The 16704-nt window shown below is 43.4% G+C and overlaps 1 protein-coding gene across 2 annotated transcripts in view; it reads right to left on the reverse strand.

Annotated features, from left to right (window-relative positions):
• The window catches only part of cpne5b (copine Vb), a 189470-nt gene that overhangs the window by 21235 nt on the left and 151531 nt on the right, over positions 1-16704 (reverse strand). For both annotated transcript variants that reach the window (XM_042324199.1, XM_042324200.1), the window contains 4 exons: positions 9432-9478; positions 4040-4221; positions 3621-3748; positions 1124-1226 (listed from right to left, as the gene is read on the reverse strand). In XM_042324199.1, the coding sequence (XP_042180133.1) occupies positions 1124-1226; positions 3621-3748; positions 4040-4221; positions 9432-9478 (460 nt within the window). The remainder of the gene's footprint in view (positions 1-1123; positions 1227-3620; positions 3749-4039; positions 4222-9431; positions 9479-16704) is intronic.

A 16704-nucleotide genomic window follows, 5' to 3' on the forward strand; every position in this document is an offset into this window, starting at 1 on the left:
GAGAGAGCCCGAGAGGAGAAGAGAGAGGGAGAGAGAGCCTGAGAGGAGAAGAGAGAGGGGGAGAGAGCCTGAGAGGAGAAGAGAGAGGGAGAGAGAGCCTGAGAGGAGGAGAGAAAGAGAGAGGGAGAGAGAGCCTGAGAGGAGAAGAGAGAGGGAGAGAGAGCCTGAGAGGAGAAGAGAGAAAGAGAGAGGGAGGTACATAGAGAAAGAGGGGAGGAGGTAGGGAGAGGCCAGAGAGAAAGAGAGGTGAAGCAAGAGAGAAAGAGAGAGGTGACACAAGACAGAAATAGAGAGCAAAAGAGGTAGAGCGAAATAATGCATTGAGAGAGCATTGCTTTGCTTTGGAGCACTGTTGTGTTCTCTAACTGAGTGACAGGTTCCATAGTGTACTGTCCCCCCTGCCCCAGCTGTGTTATGAATGACACACAGCATGGGCCTCGCCTTCCTCCCTCCGTTACCTCCCTCGCCTTCCTCCCTCCGTTACCTCCCTCCCTTCCTCCCTCCGCCAGCTGTAGAGAAGTAGGTCAGTGTTCCTGAAAACACTCTCCGGAGGACACACACACACACACACACCATCCTGTCCAGCTCTTTGAACTGAAGAGGACGCTCAAAGCATTTCAACTTCACTCTCCTATTTCAGAGAAAACACTCAAATAATCAATGTTTCCCAAAATTAGATTCCATCACCATCAAAAGAGCAGAACTGAAAGCAGTAGAGGCAGCAGGGTTGTATGCAGGTAGAGGTGCAGTAGTCAGTCAGAGAGGCCAAGCAAGATAGAGCAGCAGGCAAGATCTTAAAAGGAAGGTGTGGCTGTTCTAACGGTTTGACTAACAGTCGCAAATTCCCTTTAAATCCAGTGTGCTGGAGGTCTGGCCGATTCCACGCAGACGACTTTCTCTTCATTCTTTCTCTTCGTTTGCTTCTCTCTCCAAACATTCTCGCTTCTCGCTTCTCTCTCTCTTTCTCTCTTTCTCTCTCTCTCTCTCTCTCTCTCTCTCTCTACATCTCCCCTCATTTCTCTTTCATGTACCACCATTTTCTCCCTCTCTCTCTCTCTCCCTCTTTCCTCCTTCCTCTTCAACCACTCTCTCTCTCTCCATCTCTCCTTCTCTCCAGACTTACATTGACGATGGCCTCCTTGGTCTGAGCCATGTCTGATATGACTCCGTCTGTGATGATGAGGAGGACGAAGTACTGGGACCCGTCCTGAACCGCTGCAGCATAACTGAAGAGGAACACACACGCACACACACACACACACGCAGGCAAGTCAGGCAGGCAAGTATGCACACACACAAACAGGCGCGCACGCACACACACAAGCAGATTGTGAGTAAAAAAGCAAACACCCTGAACCAAACTCAAACTCCCTGTGACCAATGACATGCTTGAATGTCATTCTTTAACTAAAGTCATTGTACTCCCTCTCCATCTTCTCCACTCCAGTCCCTTCTACATTTCAGTGTCTATGAAATTTAAATACTATACTCTGATATCATTCTGCGGATTGATAACATTCATTCTATTCATTATCATACCTCGAAAAACACTTTGACCTCAAACACTGCAGGATATGAAGCCGAACTACGCCGTGTGTTTCAGTGATCAACTGAGTGTCTGTGTTCATTTGTTCCCTCTATCTGGAGTCATTTTCCCCCTTTCAGCCCAACTCCATTCACATGGTAATGGCTAGAGGACTGACTGTTACTCTGCCTGGAGGGACATATTCAGAACTCTTTTTATCTCTATGGTCTTATCTCTCTTTGTTTGAAAAGTTATCAGACTGCGGACTAGGTGTGTGTGTGCCTGTGTGTTTGGGTGTGTGTTAGTGATGTGCGGGTCAGCTGTTTGAGCACCCAGGCCTATGTTACTGCTCATAATTTCCAACATTTTGGTTGGCTATTTGTTAGTCAACTGGTCTATAGATACATGCAGCTTCTGTTCTGTTATTAGGTCTACTTGTGGCCCTAGAAGACTAAATAAACCCTTGCTCACCAGAGTAATGTCATAGATCGATAAAATGAATGCTTCAATCTAGTTGACATAAGTAAAGCTTGTTTTCTTTTCCTCTTTTATCTCTGCTTCTCTCGAGCAGTAAAGACGTTTAGGGACTGTGGAGAAAATGCAATGACAAATTAGGGGAACATTTCCAAATGACATCAGTTTGACCGGTTTTAAGGGAATTAAAAGCTGTTAAAACGACCCAACATGTTTCTGATAAGATTTCAGTTTGGCTTGGAGGCATATTTTATGTTTTTGAAATGCTATCAGCTTTTATGATGCTGATAAAGAACGCACCTTTACAGACGGTCCCTAACAGTGCATTCATTCTCTCAAGATGCTGAAAAAAAATATATATATTTCTCCACTCCTGTTCCCGAAGACAAAATTTCATTTGGTCTATCATTTTTACTGCAAGAAATACATAATTCTGCAGCAGTTCATATTATATTAGGCTATATGAGATGTTACAGACGTAGTCAAATTTCAGATTTCAGTTAGACTACTATTCCATTTAACCCATCTGAACAGCACAGTTCCCTTGATGTACCATACTGAAGCCCCCGTCTTCTGACTGTCGAATTCGTATAGCACCTCACAATCATCGCACATGACAAAGCTGGAACTGCAATCATACTCTTTTACCGTTTCACCCAATTTTTTTCCAAACATTAGACTACTAACTTTTACTGCTCAAGTTCCCAAAAGGCAATTGCCGTGTATTTGGCACGCTGCAGTTAGGCCCTTAAGCTTCGGCTACACACTAACGGCAGATAGAAATTCTGAAAGAAAAACCTCAACGTAGCCTATTGATATGAATTGCACAGGAATGATACATTTATGGATTTCTTTTGTGTGCGTGCCTTGTTTGAACTTTATTCAACCCGACCGGCACCCACACGTTCCTCATCCACACAATACTGCACTTCATGGACCTAAACCCCGGGTAATGCGGGTTACGAGTCAACCCGTGCATCACTAGTGTGTGTACCCCATCATCCCTCCTTCCTTATTAAACCACCATCCCTATCCTGTGTGTGTGTGTACAGCAGTGTCTGCATTTATCTCTCCTTTTTCCACTTCCCACTCCTCCTCTAATGTGATCAGAGTGCTTGCCCTCTCTGACTCTGAGTTATGTTTATGTGTTTATATGTTTACGTTGAGTGCTCCGCCGCCAGTCTGGCGAGTCAGTAATTGATTCATTCTCTCACAGTGCCACGGTGTTAATGTGTGTCACATCCTGTGTTTTGGGTTTTTTCTGTCCATTGAAAGGCCAATCGTCACAGCCTTTGAGGTCAGAACAGGAGAGAAGCCCAGGGATGGAAGACTGAGTATGAATTACTGGGATTACTGTAGTGGAACAACTACACGACAAGGCTGATATCTGACAGCAGCAGAGAACGAGACATTTCACACTGGCTTGCACGGCTGATAATCTGTGATAGCAGATTTGTGAGGGTGTGTGCCTGTATGTCTGCCTGTGTGTGCAGCATGTGTGTATGTGAGTGTGCATGTGTGTATGTGCGTGCATGTGTGTATGAGTATACGTGTGTATATGTATGTGTTTGCAAATGCGCACCTGCATTTGTGCGTTTGTGCGTGTGTATGCGTCCATTACCTGGCCACGTGGTTGACTACGGGGGCGAAGTTGGTTGGTCCGTAGAGCTGAACAGTCTTCAGACTCTCGTGATAGGCCTCCAGGATGCCATCTATACCGTTACAGTAGGGGTTCTCTATGTTACCGTTCTGGAGAGGAGGAACAACAGAACAATCAACAGGTTTAAAACAGTTTGCTCTAGTTTATCTATATCGTTAGAGTCGTGCTTCTCTCATGTTCTGGAGAGGTAGAAACAATCAACAGGGTAAAATCTCTTGTATTTAATAAATCAATATCTTCTTTCTGGAGTGGACAATCGTCAGCTGAATTTGGTGAGTCAAGTAAATTCAAGCCCAGTCAAGTCCAGTCCAGTTTTAGTCCAATCTTGTCCAGTTCAGTTCAGTAACAAGTGACCAGAAAGGGCTCTGTGTTTGACTCACCAGTGGGAACTCGTGTGAGACCCGTCCATCCGGGGGCAGCTTGGCTCCGAAGCCCAAGGCAGGGAACATCTTATCACTGTCGTAGTCCTGGATGATCTCCCCTACAGCCTTCAAGGCCATGGCGTATGCATTCATCTGGTATGGGTTCATATAGTGTAGAGAAGTGGACTGGGATGGGTTACCTAGGGAAGGGGCAGAAGGTATAGGTCAATATAGCGATCAATTAACTTCTGGGCCACATCCTGACTGATGGCAGCCCATTCTTGCATAATAAATGCTTGGATTTTGTCCGAATTTGTGGGTTTTTGTTTGTCCACCCGCCTCTTGAGAATTGACCACAAGTTCTCAATGGGATTAAGGTCTGGGGAGTTTCCTGGCCATGGACCCAAAATATCGATGTTTTGTTCCCCGAGCTACTTAGTTATCACTTTTGCCTTATGGCAAGGTGCTCCATCATGCTGGAAAAGGCTTTGTTCGTCACCAAACTGTTCCTGGATGGTTGGGAGAAGTTGCTCTCGGAGGATGTGTTGGTACCATTCTTTATTCATGGCTGTGTTCTTAGGCAAAATTGTGAGTGAGCCCACTCCCTTGGCTGAAAAGCAACCCCACACATGAATGGTCTCAGGATGCTTTACTGTTGGCATGACACAGGACTGATGGTAGCGCTCACCTTGTCCTCTCCGGACAAGCTTTTTTCCGGATGCCCCAAACAATCGGAAAGGGGATTCATCAGAGGAAATGACTTTACCCCAGTCCTCAGCAGTCCAATTCCTGTACCTTTTGCAGAATATCAGTCTGTCCCTGATGTTTTTCCTGGAGAGAAGTGGCTTCTTTGCTGGCCTTCTTGACACCAGGCCATCCTGCAAAATTCTCAAAATGTTTGTCCACAACTGTAGTCCAAATATGGCATGATTCCACTATTTGTATCCGTTTGCATCCGTTTCAATAAGGGACTTTAATTTTTAAGGCAAATAGCAAATTTCACTGTTTTGGCTAATTGTTATTGTGGCTAGATTCACATAGGTGGCTCTGGCAGTGCTTGCCTCTGCTGAATACGACACATCTCCAGATTACCTGCTCTTCTGTGTGGAGACGCATCGAAAACTTTGGTCAGCTAGCTGCTACAAGGGACACATAGGTGTACAAATATTTTTGCTAGCTATTGACGCAATTTCCTTGTTGCTAAAATTCGAATAGTTCACCTAATTTCAGTTTATGTCACAAAACACGAAATGTATAGTGTAGACTAGAGAATCATTGTACCGTCAAAACCACTGTGAAATATATAACCCAAATATTGTATTTTTAGCTGTTCGAAGATTGTGTACAATACCAAAAGTAAAATAACAAAAAGTATAGAATTAGCCCACATAGAACCCGTTTTAGACTTGATTTTAATGAGAATGACAGTTCTATAACTCACATTTCTACATGAATGTGGTTTGGTCACCCAAAAAGTTACATATTGCAGCTTTAAATAGCCAGCTATACTGCTGTGGGAAAGCTAGCCCAATATTGGACTAAAGGAGCCTAGCGTTACTCCTTAGTCCAAGGAGCTTACATGTCCTGTTTCTCAATTGCGGTACAGTTCTAGAAACATAAATCCCTCTGCTTTCATATCCCATCAAAATAAATTCACAAATGCAAAATACATACTTACTGTACACAGTTTTAAAAAAACTGATAACAGTTGCAGCCGACAGTATTTTATTTTGGGTAGGGTAGTGTGTACGGCACAGTACATCATTGGGGCCAAGCTTCCTGCAATCCAGGCCCTAACTAGGTGGTGTCAGAGGAAGGCCCCAAAAATTGGTCAAGTCATAGACTGTTCTCTCTGCTACCGCACGGCAAGTGGTACCGGAGTGCCAAGTCTAGAACCAAAAGGCTACATACTTACTGTACGCAGTTTTTTATAACACAATAACACAGTTGCAGCCGACCGTATTTTATATTGACAACACGCTTGTGCCGTCTGTCTTCTGTTTACACACAGGTGTTAGGAGATGCAGATAGCTAATTAGCACAGGTAGTTCACTCTGTTTTGGTCTGTTTTCAATAAACAAGTGGTGTAACATAAAAATATGGCCATGTGGGAACCATAACCCTAACCCTATAAAGGTGTCACGGCACGGCAAGTGGTACCGGAGCTCCAAGTCAAGAACCAAAAGGCTTCTTAACAGCTTTTACCCCCAAGCCATAAGACTGCTGAACAATTAATCAAATGGCCATCCAGACTATTTACATTGACGCCCCCCCTCCATTTGTTTTTACACTGCTGCTATGCGCTGTCCATGATCTATGCTTAGTCACTTTACCCATACCTACTTGTACAAATTACCTTGGCTAACCTGTACCCCTGCACATTGACTCGGTACCGGTACCCCCTTGTTATTGTTATTTTATTGTATACTTTTGATTATTTTTGTGCTTTAGTGTATTCAGTAAATATTTTCTTCACTCTATCTTGAACTGCGTTGTTGGTTAAGGGCTTAAACTGAATACAGCTAAAAAATAACAACGATTTAGAACTCTCCTTCTCTTTCAACCTTTCAGAGATAAACTACCGCCTGCTCTCACCAACCCCGTCACACAATGAATGGGAATAGGAAGGAATACTCTGATAGGCTCGGAGCTTAATGGAAGGGTGGGAAATAGAAAATGAACTGCTGAGCTAGAGGCTCCAAATAAGTGGAGTGATTTAAACTTACGTGTGGCCTTTTAGACTGTGGTAAGGAGGGTGTATTCGACCATTTTGGGTGACATTTGGTCTCGAAAGCAGTGCTATTATGGGGCACAGTGGTCATCCATTTTAGGCACAGCGTGGTGGTATTGACCATAGACACTCAGGAAGAAAGTTAGGAGGCGACCCAAACCCAGAGCAACACGTATAGTATGGAGGAATAGGGAGGTTTTGCGTGTGTGTGTGTTTCGAGTTTTATTTGTCACATGTACAAGTACAGTGAAATGCTTAACTTGCGAGCCCTACACAACAGTACAGTAATTCAATATCAAAATAGTATAACAAATAAGAAAAGAATAATACAAAATAAACGAGAAGTAGAAAATAAGAGAAAGAAAAAATATGAACGTAAGCTATATACAGGGTCAGTGGCAGTACCACATATACAATGTGCAGGATACTGGGGTATTTGAGGTAGATACCTTATATACATAGGAAGAAATTAGGAGAAAGTGACTGGTAGCAGGATAAATAATAATAATAGTAAACAGTGTGGCAGCAGAGTGTGTGTGTGTGAACAGTAATGTAGTGGTAGTAATACATCTAATCAATAATCATTTTAGCAGCAGTGTGGCCTTAGTAATGAGTTTGTGAGTAAGAGTGGCAGTGAAGCTGTGTGTGTCTGAGTAGGTAGAGAACTGTGGATGGACATAGAGTCAGTGTGGCTTGTCTGTGGGAGAGGGAGATCAGTAGTTGTTTGCCATTTAATAGCCATATGGCCAGGGGATAGAGGATGTTTAGCAGTCTGTCGGTCTGAGCCTTGATGCACTGGTACTGCCTGCCGGACGGGAGCATGGAGAACAGTCATGTCTTGGGTGGCTAGTCTCTTGCAATTTTACGGGCCTTCTCAGCACCACCTGACCTTCTCCCTGTAGGCTCTCATCGCTGCTGTTGATCAGGTCTACCACCAGCATGTCGTCTCCATGGAGTTGGAGTCGTGTGCGGTCACACAGTCGTGGCTGAAGAGGGAGTACAGGAGGGGGATAAGCTCGCAACCCTGGGGTGCCTTTGTGTTGAGGGTCAGCGTGGGGGAGGTGTTGTTGCCTACTCTTACCACCTGGTGTTGGCTCATCAGGAAGTCCAGGATCCAGTTGCAGAGGGAGGTGGTCAGTCCCAGGGTCCCGAGCTTGGTAACGAGCTTGGAGGGAACTATGGTGTTGAACGCTGAGCTGTAGTCAATGAACAGCATCCACCCTATTGGACTCCCAATCATGGTCAGTTGTGTTACAGCCTGGAATCGAACCAGGTTCTGTAGTGACGCCTCTAGCACTGAGGTGCAGTGCCTTAGACCGCTGTGCCACACGGGAGCCCATATGCCCTGAGGACACGCCCCGAAATATCGTCTGGCCCTGCGGCCTTAAGAGTGTTTTTTATTATTATTAATATATATATTTTTATTTTTACCCCTTTTTCTCTCCAATTTTGTGGTATCCAATAGGTAGTTTACAGTCTTTCTCATCCTGCAACTCCCATACGGACTTGTGAGAGGCGAAGTTCGAGAGCAATGCGCCCTCCCGAAACATGACCCAACCAAGCTGCATTGCTTCTTGGCACAATGCCCGCTTAACCCGGAAGTCAGCCACACCAATATGTCGGAGGAAACACCGTACACCTGGTGACCGTGTCAGCATGCATGCACCCGTTCCACTACAGGAGTCTCTAGAGCGCGATGGGACAATGACATCCCTGCCGGCCAAACCGTCCACTACCCCGGACGACGCTGGGCCAATTGTGCGCCGCCCCATGGGTCTCCCGGTTGCAGCCGGCAGCGACAGAGCCTGGACTCGAACCAGGATCTCTAGTGGCACTGGTAGCAACTGCGATGCAGTGGTCGCCTTAGACTTAGGCGGCCTTAAGGGTGTTGACCCGTTTAAAAACCTTACATCAGCCTCGAAGAGAGAGATCACCCATTCCTCAGCGGGGGCCCTCATGCAGGGATCTGTGTTGTTATCGAAGCATTCAAAAAATGCTGGTAGAGAGGCATCGTTGGGCAGATCATGGCTAGGTAGTCAGAGCCGGAAAATAACAGGATTCCACCATGTTCTGATATTGCCCTTTTGACTGTTTGATGGCTTTGTGGAGGTCGTAACGGGACTTCTTGTATGCGTTTGTGTCATCAGCCGTAGCCTCAGTGTTGGCTGTGATAGCTCTGTGAGCGGTAGCTCTTCCTTTAACTTAATGCGCACCTCAGTGTTCATCCAGAGCTTTTGAACGCTGAAGCAGTAAATCTTCACTGTGGGGATGATGTCGGTGATGCATTTCTTGATGATGGAGGTGGTTAGCTCGTCGATGCTATCGGCGGAGTCCCAGTCAGCACTAGCAAAGCAGTCCTGCAGCATAGCTTCTGGTTTGGTAGGCCCTTTTTCTACAGAGCACGTCACAGGTACTCCCTGTTTGAGCTTTGTTTGTAAACAGGAACCAGGAGTCATGATCTGATTTGCCGAAGAGGGGACGAGGGAAGGTCTTGCATGCTTGCTTGTGGGTTGAGTAACGGTGGTCTTTATTGCCCCCTAGTGGCGCGCCATATTCTCTCTCTCTCTCACACACACACACACACACACACACACACACACACACACACACACACACACACACACACACACACACACACACACACACACACACACACACACAGTCTTTAGAATCCCTTACCATTAGACGCAGTGAAATCGATGGCCACAGTGAAATTGATCTGGGTCCTGAAATGAGGATATAGAAGAGAGAGTGAAAAATCAACAAGAGAAGTACAGGTAGACCACCAGATAATTATACACAAAGCACAAACAAAATATATTTACTCTGGACACACACACACACGTGCACAAGCACACACATGCACACACACAGACACACACAATGTAAATGTAATATATGGGAATTGTAGTCACGATCATATATTTAAGTGACCCTGGCAATTAATTCACTCTATATCAGTGTGTGTGTGTGTGTGTGGACTGAAATTTCTTATTCTTATTCCCTTTAGGAAGAGGAGAAGGGGCGAGAGGTGCATGACATCCTCACATTGAGCTGAATAACAAGCAATTAGACTGCTGGAGCACTTAAGAGAAACATAACCATAATCCAATTTTCCGACTGATGAAATGCTCTTTAGCTGCAACGCTAATATATGAGTGAGAGAATAAACTCCAGATAACCTCGTTACAGATCAACCCAGAAAGAATACAACAATAAGAAAGAGTCAAATATTCACATTGATATTTCGGGACAGAGGGAGGGATGGAGAGATTTGGGATTTTATTTGGATCCCTATTAGCCGTTGCAAAACCACAGCTACTCTTCCTGGGGTCCACACAAAACATAAAACAATAACAGACAAGAACAGCTCAAGGACAGAGCTACATACATTTAAAATAAATATAGAAATTAAAAAGGTCCTATGCTGACAAAACACTTAGAAAAAACATATTACTTTACATAGACATCCAAGTTATTTGGGTCAGATAGGAGAGAGGCGTAGTGCTGTGAGGTGTTGTTTTATTTGTTTCTTAAGCTGATTTTGTTGTTTGATTGAGCAATTTGAGATAGAAGGGCATTCCATGTAACTATGGGTCTATACAATATTGTGTGTTGCCTTAAATTTGTTTTCGAATTGGGGACTGTGACGAGACCCCTGGTAGCATGTCTGGTGGGGTATGTATGTCTGTCAGAACTGTATGTTATATTATTCAAGATGTGATAAAACCAGAGCCTGCAGGACTTTTTTGGTCGAATGTGGTGTAAAAAAAGCAGAGCATCTCTCTATCACAGACAGACCTCTCCCCATCTTTACAACAATTGAACCAATATGTCTTGACTATGACCATTTACAATCTAATGTAACACCAAGAAGTTTAGTTTCCTCAACTTGATCAACAGCCACGTCATTCATTACCAGATTCAGCTGAGGTCTAGAACTTAGGGAATGATTTGTACTAAATACAATGCTTTTAGTTTTAGATACTGTATGTTCAGGTCTAGTTAATTACTAGCAACCAATTCCAAAACTGACTACAATTCTTTGTTTAGGGTTGCAGTGATTTTACTGGATGTTGTTGCTGATGTGTATAATCTTTAAAAATCAGCATACATAGACATGCATGCTTTGTTTAAGGCTAGTGGTAGATCATTATTAAAATAGAGACCAAGACAGCTGCCGTGCGGAATACCACACTTTACATATTTTACATTAGAGAACTTTCCAGTAGCTTTTTCCTGCAGTTAATGACCAAAAGCTCCCCATTTGGCCTCATGAGTGGAATGTTATTAATAAAAATTGTATTTTTTTACGACTAAAATCCAGTGTTTCTATGTCGAACATTTTTGTTATACAGTGGGGCAAAAAAGTATTTAGTCAGCCACCAATTGTGCAAGTTCTCCCACTTAAAATGTTGATAGAGACCTGTAATTTTCATCATATGTACACTTCAACTATGACAGACAAAATGAGGAAAAAAATCCAGAAAATCACATTGTAGGATTTTTAACGAATTTATTTGCAAATTATGGTGGAAAATAAGTATTTGGTCACCTACAATCAAGCAAGATTTCTGGCTCTCACAGACCTGTAACTTCTTCTTTAAGAGGCTCCTCTGTCCTCCACTCGTTACCTGTATTAATGGCACCTGTTTGAACTTGTTATCAGTATAAAAGACACCTGTCCACAACCTCACAGTCACACTCCAAACTCCACTGTGGCCAAGACCAAAGAGCTGTCAAAGGACACCAGAAACAAAATTATAGACCTGCACCAAGGTGGGAAGACTGAATCTGTAATAGGTAAGCAGCTTGGTTTGAAGGAATCAACTGTGGGAGCAATTATTAGGAAATGGAAGACATACAAGACCACTGACAATCTCCCTCGATCTGGGGCTCCACGCAAGATCTCACCCCGTGGGGTCCAAATGATCACAAAAACGGTGAGCAAAAATCCCAGAACCACACGGGGTGACCTAGTGAATGACCTGCAGAGAGCTGGGACCAAAGTAACAAAGCCTACCATCAGTAACACACTACGCCACCATGGACTCAAATCCTGCAGTGCCAGACGTGTCCCCCTGCTGAAGCCAGTACATGTCCAGGCCCGTCTGAAGTTTGCTAGAGAGCATTTGGATGATCCAGAAAAAGATTGGGAGAATGTCATATGGTCAGAGGAAACCAAAATATAACTTTTTGGTAAAAACTCAACTTGTCGTGTTTGGAGGACAAAGAATGCTGAGTTGCATCCAAAGAACACCATCCCTACTGTGAAGCATGGGGGTGGAAACATCATGCTTTGGGGCTGTTTTTCTGCAAAGGGACCAGGACGACTGATCCATGTAAAGGAAAGAATGAATGGGGCCATGTATCGTGAGATTTGAGTGAAAACCTCCATCCATCAGCAAGGGCATTGAAGATGAAACGTGGCTGGGTCTTTCAGCATGACAATGATCCCAACACACCGCCCGGGCAACGAAGGAGTGGCTTCGTAAGAAGCATTTCAAGGTCCTGGAGTGGCCTAGCCAGTCTCCAGATCTCAACCCCATAGAAAATCTTTGGAGGGAGTTGAAAGTCCGTGTTGCCCAGCAACAGCCCCAAAACATCACTACTCTAGAGGAGATCTGCATGGAGGAATGGGCCAAAATACCAGCAACAGTGTGTGAAAATTCTTGTGAAGACTTACAGAAAATGTTTGACCTCTGTCATTGCCAACAAAGGGTATATAACAAAGTATTGAGATACACTTTTGTTATACCAAATACTTATTTTCCACCATAATTTGCAAATAAATTCATAAAAAATCCTACAATGTGATTTTCTGGATTTTTTTTCTCATTTTGTCTGTCGTGGTTGAAGTGTACCTATGATGAAAATTACAGGCCTCTCTCATCTTTTTAAGTGGGAGAACTTGCACAATTGGTTGCTGACTAAATACTTTTTTGCCCCACTGTATTTCAGTCTTCTGTGATGTATATAAAGTACAATATTTGGGATGCAAACTCAAAATTGAATACATTTCAACTCTATATTTGACATGCTACTGGTGTCTTCTTTTTTAAGCCCATAACCATGTGTGTGAGGTGTATACTTTTGTTTCAAATTAGATTTGTTTAAGACTACCAAGAATCACTCTGCGTGACCCTGATTTAGTCCACTGCAGTAAAAGGTTAAAGAAGACCCTAGATAGCTCTTAACCCATGATATTGTAGAGAATGTAAAGCCATAACACATACGTTTTTCCAAAAACTGATTATGGTCAATAATATCAAAGGCTGCAATAAAATCTAACAGTATAACTCCCACCACATTCTTATTAAAGCATTTCTTTCATCCAATCATCAGTCGTTTGTGTCAGTGCAGTACATGTTGAGTGCCCGTCTCTATAACCATGCTGAAAGTATGTTATTAATTTGTTCACAGAAAAATAGCATTGCATCTGGTCAAAACCATTTTTTCCCCCAAAGGTTTGCTAAGAGCTGGTAGGAAGCTGATAGGTAGGCTGTTAGATCTAGTAAAAGGGTACTTTACCATTCTTGGGTATCGGAATGACTTTAGCTTACCTCCAGGTCTGATGACAAACACTTTTCTTCAGGATCAGATTAAAGATATGACAAACAGGAGTGGCAATATAGTCCAATACCATCCTCAGTCGCTTTCCATCTGTTGTCAATATCAGGTGGTTTCTTATTATTGATGGACAACAATAATTTCCCACCTTTCCCACACTAACTTTACAGAATTCTAAATTACAATGTGTTTCTTTCATTATTTGGTATTTTATGCATAAATATGATGGCTCGCGGGTTGTTGTTGACATTTCATATCTGAGTTTGCCCACTTTACCAATGAAATGGTATTTTAAAATAATTGACAATATCAAAAGGTCTTGTGATGAATGAGCCTTCTGATTCAATGAAGTTGAATTGGTCATTCTGCCCATAATTTAATTTAAAGTGCTCAAAAGGTTTTTCCATCATTCTTTATATAATTGAACTTACTAGTTTCATAATACAATTTATTGTTCTTTTTGTTCAGTTTAGTCACATATTATTTAAATTGGCAGTATGTCTGCCAAGCAGCTGTGCAGCCAGACTTATTAGCCACTCCTTTGCTTCATCTCTCTCAACCATAACATTTTTCAATTCCTCATCAATCCACAGAGCCTTAACAGTTATAACAGTCCGTTTCTTAATAGGTGCATGCTTCTCAATAACTGGAAGAAACAATTTCATAAATGCAACAAGTTCAGGATGCTCCTCGTTACACACAATCAGACCAACAAATACTTTTTACATCTTCAACATAGGAATCCTCACAAAAAGTTTTGCACAATCTCTTATATACTATTAGCCGTGCTACCCTGATTGCACCTTCCCTGGGTCAACCAGACTGAATACTGAGCTCGGCATTGCTTAATTTCTCTTATCAGTCTGGTCAACCAGGCTAGATTTCTCAGATCTCCCTCTCTCCCCAGCTCTCTCTGTGTGTGTGTGTGTGTGTGTGTGTGTGTGTGTGTGTGTGTGTGTGTGTGTGTGTGTGTGTGTGTGTGTGTGTGTGTGTGTGGCCCTGTGTGTGAGAATAGGTCAAGGTCAGTGTGTGTAATCAGAGTGAGAGAAAGTAGGAAGCAGCTCCCCTCAGTCTCTTTTCACAAAAGTGACCCCTTGTCCAGTAAGAAGCTCTGGCATTGGTGTTAACATGGAGATCTACACCCTTTCTTCCCGCCTGACTGACTAACTGTACGTACAACCTTGCCTTCCATTCTTCCGTCTGTATTCTCTGTAATGTACAATACATTTGCATTCAGTGCTACCATTCCTTGGAGTGTTCTCTTCACAACGTAGAGAGGTAAGCCAGGGTGCTGTGTGTGTGTGGATGTGTTCCTAAGTACTGTTCGAGGTGTTTTCAAGCTATTCCCAGTAGTTGCACTAGACTGGCTGCTTTTCTGCTGCAATGTCTTCTTTTGATTGGAGCTGGCACTTAATCAATTCACTGTCAGCATCTCCTTCGCGCACAACACCCACTACCAATATCCTAGATCACTCCAGCAGTTCACAGGCTCACTTGCTTACACGCAAACTTTTTGTTGTTGTTGTACTTTCTCTTCATTGAAACAGAATGTCACGAATGAAAGGGTTGCGGCAAGGGGGAGGATAAATACACACATGAGGAGGGGTTTGAACCCCTGCCGCAAGGGTCCATGTGTGGCCCCGAGTCAGCCGCGCTACCACTAGACTCTGGATGATATTTCAAAATGAATTGTAAAACCCATTTCTGACACATTGCCCTGCCCAGTCAGTATAGATCCAGGTCAATATGCAATGCACTTTGCTCTATCTATAGTCCTTTCTTTCAGTCGCCCTGAATTTAGCCCAACCTTTTTAGTCACCTTCGCCCATTCCTTCCCAGTCATCTCATATCTCAAAACTTTTCTCCTCTCTGTCAAGATGTGGCTGATAGTTGGTAGTTTAAACCATTTCCCTCCTAAGAGGGGCCATAAACCAGAACCAGAAAGGTAGAGATATAGGGCCATTTATCCTCTCACCTCATTACCTCCCTGTCCTTTATTGTGATCCAGAATGGAACGGGCAATTGCAGTCTATGTGAATGAATGAATGAATGAATGAATGAATGAATGAATGAGAGAACATATGTTTCCCATGCCAATAAAGCCCGTTGAATTGAATTGTATTGAGAAAAAGGGAGAGAGAGAGAACCTTATTATGAAGTTAAGGGCTTTTTATTCCAAGTGTCTGCTTTGGCTTAATGGTCCTAAACGGTCACTGATGGTCCTGAGTGGTTTTTAGAGGATTGGTCATAGCCAGGGGGAACATTCTGATCTCTCTGATGAAGGCCTCAATAGACATTAGCTTTCAATAAGTCTCATTTTCATCAGCTGAATATCTTTTCATAGATAGTTTGTTTTTGTCTCAACTTTCATTCCCCAGAGAATAGAGGTCAGATCATGTTTTATCTTGTAGAGTAGAAGTGTCATTACTCTTGTTAGAACCCTCCAGCTGGGGGGGAGGGGGGGCTACCGACTGTTAACACACCAAAGCTGAAGGTGTCAGTGAGCTCTGTCACAGTTGTCAAATCTGCTACATCTGAAAAGCCCTGGAACCTCTGAAATGTCACCTCTCTACTTGTGACGGATGTTGTGATCAAAGCATTGTCCTCGATAACTTAAAGGGACACTTCACCCACCATAATACAGTCGATACCGCCAACGTGTGTAAGCCATCTGTTATTTAGAAACTAGGCTGTTTAGATATGGAATTTATGCCAGGCTGTTTATTGCTATAAGGATATTATTTGTTATTAATATCTATGTATGTACAGTATATATGGCCTAGAATGTATGTCTTAAAGACAGGAAATCATTAATGCATGGAATGATTCCTGTCAGGGATAAGCGCTGGGAGATGTACGATGCTGTGGATGTGCATAAACGTACACTACATAAACAAAGCTCGTCGAACATCGGATTTCAAAATCATGGGCTTTCATATGGAGTTGGTCCCCTCCCTTTGGTGCTATAACAGCCTCCACTCTTCTGCGAAGGCTTTCCACTAGATGTTGGAAGATTGCTGAAGGACTTGCTTCCATTCAGCCACAAGTGCATTAGTGAGGTTGGGCACTGATGTTGGGCGATTAGGCCGAGCTCGCAGTCGGCGTTCTCGACAAACCATTTCTGTATGGGCCTCGCTTTGTGCACGGGAGCATTGTCATGCTGAAACATGAAAGGGCCTTCCCAAAATAGCACAAAATCGTCTAGAGTCATTATACGCTGTAGTGTTAAGATTTCCCTTCACTGGAACTAAGAGGCCTAGACCGAACCATGAAAAACAGCCGCAGACCATTATACCTCCTCCACCAAACTTTACAGTTGGCACTATGCATTGTGGCAGGTAGCGTTCTCCTGGCATCCGCCAAACCCAGATTCGTCTGTCGG

Source organism: Oncorhynchus tshawytscha, linkage group LG07 (genome assembly GCF_018296145.1).
Source record: "Oncorhynchus tshawytscha isolate Ot180627B linkage group LG07, Otsh_v2.0, whole genome shotgun sequence".
Lineage (NCBI taxonomy): Eukaryota > Metazoa > Chordata > Actinopteri > Salmoniformes > Salmonidae > Oncorhynchus > Oncorhynchus tshawytscha.